The sequence below is a fragment of the Pundamilia nyererei genome, unplaced genomic scaffold (assembly GCF_000239375.1).
Source record: "Pundamilia nyererei isolate P.nyererei 1_Seehausen unplaced genomic scaffold, PunNye1.0 scaffold00035, whole genome shotgun sequence".
NCBI lineage: Eukaryota > Metazoa > Chordata > Actinopteri > Cichliformes > Cichlidae > Pundamilia > Pundamilia nyererei.
This window is the reverse complement of record NW_005187436.1, coordinates 108978-115884: the sequence shown is the minus strand read 5'-3', so window position 1 is coordinate 115884 and position 6907 is coordinate 108978. Positions and strand designations below refer to the sequence as shown.

The 6907-nt window shown below is 36.6% G+C and overlaps 1 protein-coding gene across 1 annotated transcript in view; it reads left to right on the top strand.

Annotated features, from left to right (window-relative positions):
• Positions 1–6907, top strand: part of pclob (piccolo presynaptic cytomatrix protein b) — a 62141-nt gene that overhangs the window by 22920 nt on the left and 32314 nt on the right. The window contains exon 13 of the mRNA XM_013910035.1: positions 5752–6609. Within this exon, the coding sequence (XP_013765489.1) occupies positions 5752–6609 (858 nt within the window). The remainder of the gene's footprint in view (positions 1–5751; positions 6610–6907) is intronic.

Genomic DNA, 6907 nt, shown 5'->3' with positions numbered 1-6907 from the left:
ATATACAACATGCCTCATTCACCCATTCACACAAGCACTTCTAAACTAAACTCAAGTGCAAACTAATCTACACACACACTACATTCACACTCCGATGAACGCATCAGAGGGCAACTTGGTTCTTGCCCAAGAATATTTGACATGCAGACTGGGGAAGCCAAGGATCAAACCACCAACCTTCCAATCAGTAGCTAATCTGCTCTACCTGAGCTACAGTCACCGCTATGTGAGCATAATATCATGTATGAAAATCTCACATGCATAAGCTTAATGATGCGGTCCAGCATTAAAGAGGTGACAACAACAAGTCTGTAAACGCTGAAGCTGTTGAATGTTCTTTAAGAATTTCCCAGTTTAAATTCATGAAAGTTGAAGCAATGGAAATTAGTCACAAGATCCAACATTTATCAAAGAAGGCCACCTTTGGAGTGCATGTGCCACCCTTGGCAACCATCAAAAAATGGTCTTCACTTAAATTTGAACTTAAATGGAAATTTAAACTTCTGGAGGCGTGATGGCTGTTTCTGGTTTATGTCAGGTGTCGAGAGTAATCACTGGTGGGCGTATTGAATTAGTCACTGAATGTCACATTGCAAAGTAAATGCATCTCAGTTGCACCTTCACATTTCTTTTGCATTTCATTGACAATCAGAAGACCAACTATTAGAAAAAAAAACATCCACCAACTCTCGGTGAGCAGCCATGATATGTTAGAGCAGGTAAACTGATGATGTTGTTTACTATTGTGTTAGCTGGTATGTTATTCACTAACACACAGTGAAACAGAGAGCAGATGTAAGCATTTATTTTTTTTGCTCTGACTTGCAAATTATAGGGAAGGACTTGCACTAAATTTGTAAAAGTAGCTATGAAAACACCAAACAGGAAAGGCTTGGTTTACAAAACATAGAGGGAGTTTAACTCCTTGGTGCTATGTTACAAAGCAAATACTCAAAATTGTACTTACATAACCTGTTATTACTTCATTTTACAGAGTTAGTTAATAAATAAAAATTGTATTAATGCTTAAAGTATCTAAATATAAATATAGAAATGAATAATAAGTAACATGAATGAAATGATCCACATCATCTCAAGATGCGTTCTCTCTCCTGTACTGACAGTGATTAGGGGTTATATGTTAATATATGATCATTTCTAAGAGCTTCTTTAGTTCAGATGCTTTAATTCTTTTCTATAAACAAGAATCGTAGAAAATATATTTGGAATTTGGAAACACTGATGTTTCTGTATCAGTAATTCTGTGCCTGCATTTATTCATTGCTTTAAAAAATATTATTCTATTCATCTATTTGTGTTTGTAGCTTATAGCTTTAGTTTGTAACATTTCCTTCTAATGCTGGAACACCCTCTTACCACTGGTCCCACAACAGTCTTTATCCCCACTGCACTCTGCCATCAAATGAAACTTTGCTGATGCACCAGTTGTCACAATGGAAAAAGCATGGGCATATTTCATTGTCTTTGGAGTGAGTCACTGTGGTTATTACAGATTAGTAGGTCAACATTCTGTATTATCAGAGTGTGTGCTTTATGAGAAACCCTGCTCTGTGGGGGCTGCTGGAAGCCAAGTATATTAGCAAGCTACAGCCTTTGCTAAAGGTGCTTGCCAGAAAATCAATAAGAGCCTTACTAGATCCGACACATCAGCAGGAAAGCACAGAAGAAAGGCTGAGAAATAGTGAGTCCTTGAATCTAGCTATGTTAAGATACATTTCAGCACCACCACGATAAGTTATGATAGGTGTCTAAGAAGTGACAAATAATATTCATTATTAAAACAATATAAAAAAATAGTTTCATTCGTCTAAAAATGCAAGACTAAAACATTTTTGGTCTTTGGAGCACTTTGATTAATGTGTCTTTGCTGAACCAGTCACCTTTCATCCCAAACACTACGACGACCTAAGAGTACTGAGGATCCATTGAGAGTTATCAGAAGAGATCTGGCAAATGTTTTTATTTAACATACATAAATAACAGTAAAAGTATTTTAACATCTCACATTTTGAATGACATATATAATTTATTTGTCTTTTTGTTTAAATGATTTGAACAGGGAAATGATTTCATAAGCTCAGCAGATCTAGCTTAATGCAGCATACCTGTGTGTCAAGAGCCTATTTTCCTTACTGCTGTCATTGTCAAGGTCTGATAATCCAGCTCAGAGGCTAATCGTGTGGAGCAGTCTCTCCCACAGCTCTCTGCTGTAAGCTCCTGCTCTTTGCTCATAAAATAGATTTAATTAAACAAAAGAACGATGGTAACTTTCCAAGCCCTGTGGCTCTGATGCATGACTCTGAAGCAGTGACTGGCGCTAGTGGGGGATGTGAATGGTCTTTTTTGTTGACGGAAGTGCTTTTTTTTCTGCCTTGCTGTCAGATTTTGCATTAGGAGGTTAAATGACTTATCAGGTTCTAGACTGGTGCAGTGAGGGGTGTACTTGTTTATCACAGCTGCCTTGTCCACCATTTAACACACAATGCAAAAGTGAGTTGCTTTGTTTACATTCTTCCTGCAATTTGCCAGTACATGCATTCATCACTTCGGTTGAAAAAGATCAATTAATACGATTCAGACCAGTGTAATACTATTACCTGAAGACCTGAACCATATTAGATTGTCGGCAAGTAGCTTTGTCAGAACCTCTGTGTTGTGAATATGTTTTAATTTCAGTTTGCAGTTATCTTTACTAAAGACAATCCACAGAGGGTAACTAATAAATTGATGCTGACTAATAGAATATCAGAAATATTACAACTGTAAACATCTCCTGTAATCAATGATTGTAAAATGTATCTGATTTTATATCCATCTTCGAACTAAAGTTAAGATTGCTTATGACTACTTGCGATTTCATCTCCTTGAAAATGACAAATGGCACAGGTGTTTATACACAGGAAAAATTGTATTCATTTTAGTATACATTAGTTATAAAGATAATCAGCTGCCTCCCATCAGACCATATTGTAATGGGTCTACAAGATGATCAAACAAACAGGAAGAGCAGAAGTTTATGATTATTAATTTATCCTCTGAATGGCCTTGGTAGTGACATGAAATTGCTGATTAGCATACACAGGCAAGAAGAGCATCTTACACCTTACCTGTGATTACATCTTGTAAGCAAGACAGAGAAGAATATGGAGCATGGAAGGACATGTTGGGATTATATTAGAATACTTGAACTAACCCTAACCTTTAGACTTAAAAGGTTTTTCAGCACATATTCTGTATTCTTGATGAATTGTTCTCAGCAAATATGGGTTTTAGATGAACCTCCTGGTAGTTAGTGTTTGATCAACTTCAAAGGTAAACATCACTGATGCTAAACTCGCATCAGATCACACGAAACTGAGACTCAAATCATTTTGTGTTTAACACAATTATCAGCATCATACACTCTGCTGATGAGGTATTATTTGTTACTGTTGGTAACAAATAGGATTATCATCCTCCTGACTGAATCACGACTCACTGAACAAAAACATCTCACTGTCAGGCAAACTGAATGCATCAGTATCAGATTTTCCTCTAAGTCTAGCATTTTTTCCCCATTTTTTATGGCGTTATTTATCAAAGATTATGTTAATGTGTTCTCACTGGCTGTAATTTTGTTTTCAATTAATATTTCTCAGTTAGAAACAAAACACGCTCATGCAGTTTATCATATTCATCTTGCAGTGTTGCTGCTGCCTACACTTTCTGAATATAAACATTTCCTTGCATGCTCTATTTGCAGTAGATGTACGCTATCAGTCTTCAGTGGTAGTTCTGGAAAGTTACAAGCAATAATTATACAATTTAGTGGGACAAAATATACAAACAAGAGGGGTATTTTAAAAGCTCAGTTTCACAAGTAAAATGAAAGAGAAAAAAACAAAGTAACTGTGTTACTAGTTTATGAATTACATGGGCATTGTTATGCATATATGACCACTGTATTAGCATAATTATGATATTCTAAATGTATATACACTAGACAGTATATGTAGTATGGGTCTAATACATTAAACCATGGATGAAGTAATTAAAACTTTGTGGTGTTTCACAGGATATGTGTGTGTTATAAACTCCCCCTCTGTCCTATATGAGAGCAGCTCTCCCTGACTCTGCAGAGGCAGGCGCATTGCTGTGATTTGGTCTGCTAGGTTGCTAGTACAGACACAGTGCTTAATGTATTGGCAGCTTATGGCTTTTGTCCTCTTTAGCTGTCCATTAATGGAGCTTAGATGTGATAGGAAATGTCTTCAGAGGAGTACATTTTGAAGTAATAGCATTCCTTATAAAATGAGATTAGCTTTTTTGCAAGGTAAGCATTCTATTGCTGTTTCATGTGTAATGTACGGTCTACTGTAACAGTGCTGAGCATGTTTATATTATTTTATTAAGAAGTTTAAAAATCTAAGTCTGTTTTTCAGCATTGATAGCTGATTACTGAATTTGGATCACTTAGAGTGCTATGGTATTACTCAGCATCCAAAACTGTATTGTATTGACTATAATATTTGTCTATGTGAAAACCATCAGGAATTATCATGTCTTAGTCTAAAGCACATAATTTGGAACTTTTATTACTTGCAAACGTACTTAACAGGAAAAAGTCTAGACATCACACGACTGAGTTCTTCAAGTATTTTTGCTTTTTGTTGTTTTGTGCTTGTTGTTTTTCTTCAGTGTTTTTCTTTGTTTTTGCTTTTCTTTTCAGTAAAGACATAAAGCAGCCTGATTCAAGTAATTTGGCACTATTTTCGGCAAATTGTCTTTCTGAAAGCAGTTTAAAAAGAAATAAAGTCTGAGGCGAGGCTTTTGTAAAATGAGATTGATACTGATTCAACTTACATAAGCCCTTCTTTTTCTTTAATAGTTCCACTTTGTATGAAAAATAACCTTTCTGTCTAATTCAGCCTGGCCAGGTTACTTTTGACCGTGGACTCTTTTTTTTTAATGTGTATGGATGAAATGACATATAAAACACAAGATTCTGTATCATCATAACAGAAAACAGAAAAAATGCATGCACAAGAAAACTGAGTTCTGCACACAGTGGGGTAATTTACTGTGATCTTAATGCAGGATTTTAATGAGCACCTGACATGTAACAAAGTTTAGTGTTGTCAGTGCTCAGATTTAGTCTGTTGTTATTTGAGCCTTTATAATTCCCTTTCTTAAACCGTGAAGGTAATGGGCTAATAATTAGTTAGGCACAGTTATATATATTGCAGAATAGATATCCTTTTTTTGTGTAATGTCTCAATGGGCTAGCCAAACAATTACTCAACAATTTCTTTGTTCTGCTAGCTTGGTTTTAGAGCGCTGTTTTTCTGTGGCATTGGTACACACATGGAGACATCCCACCTAAATACCAAGTACTAATTTAGTCATAAATTCCAGACAGTTTCATTTTAATTATTACTAATAATTTAAGGTATAATACTTTATTTAAGTAGGCTCTAAGTCAAGATTTTAAATCATTATGCAGGGCCATCCATATACATATCATCAGGTACTAGTCCAGAAGCTAATGAAAAAGCAGTGGTGTGAAGCATGACAAAGAAGCTAATTCATTCATGACTTTACAACTCTGGCATAACGCTTCAGTTATCTTTTTGAACAAATAAATTCTTTGGATAAGGACCATAATTAGCCTGATTACAATAGCTCTCATTTGGTATTGTGACTTTTTATCTTAATGTGTTTCCTAATTATGTTGTTTTTGTTTGATTACAGAAGGAATGGCTGTGTTTAAACTGCCAAACTCAGAGGGCTTTGTCAGGACAGCTGGGAGACTCAGGAAAAATGCCTCAACCTTCACCTCCACCTGCTAAGTCAGAGACCCAGGCCACACCAGTAACCACAAAGGCAGAGCCCAAAACCACCTCAACGAAGTCAGAGACCAGGCCTGGACCCACAAAATCACAACCCACCCCCGTGCCTGTTGAGACAGCACCAACAGTTTCAACCATAAAAGCAAATGTAGAATCAACATCTCTCAAAATGGAAACAACGCTTACAGCAGCGTCTACACATATTGAGCTTGAGACGACACCTTTACCCACCAAAGAAGAGGTTTTAAAGCAACGTTTGACAGAGGTAACACCAACGATTGACGTTCTAGATACAGATGCTACCAAGAAAGAAGAGGTACCAAAAACAGATTTCAGCACGACAAAATTACGCAAAACTGAAGAGTCTAAAACGGATCTTCATAAAGATGAATTTGAAGCAGGAGTAGCTGAACCTTCTTCAGTTCCAGTTCCTGACGCTTCAGTTGTCTCTGCGTCCCCTGTCACTCCAGAGGTTGCAGTAGCTCAAGTTATTCCAGAGGCTCAGACAAAACAAGACCTGTCTGTTGCAGAGAGGATTATTAAGGTGGTAGACACTGATGATCGCACCATCCTGACAGACTCATCAAAATCTTTGCAGCAAATTATGGTGCAACCAGAGTCAAAAGAACAGCAGCAGGTGGTTATGGAAGGAGATGCAGTCACAGTAACTGACAGCAAAGAATTTCCTGATGACTCTGCTGACAAAATTACCAACATCCTCTCAACCATTGAGTCGCAACCAGTCTCTCCAAAAAGAAAAGTAAGAGTTTATCCTGTTTGTTGAAAAAAAATCTAGATTATCTAAAAGAGATAAAAAAAATTAAACAACAAGAGCTTTTCTCTCTGTTCTTTAGTCTTGGCTATACTTTACCTGTATAAGATTAGATGTATTTTTTAGGGGTGCAACGATATTCGTATCGATATTGAACCGTTCGATACAGTGCTTTCGGTTCGGTACGCATATGTATCGAACAATACAACATTTGTAATTTATTTTATCAACTTTCCTTCTGACGATGCTGTCTGTGTGGAGCGCTCAGTGAATCTGCGTTCGACTA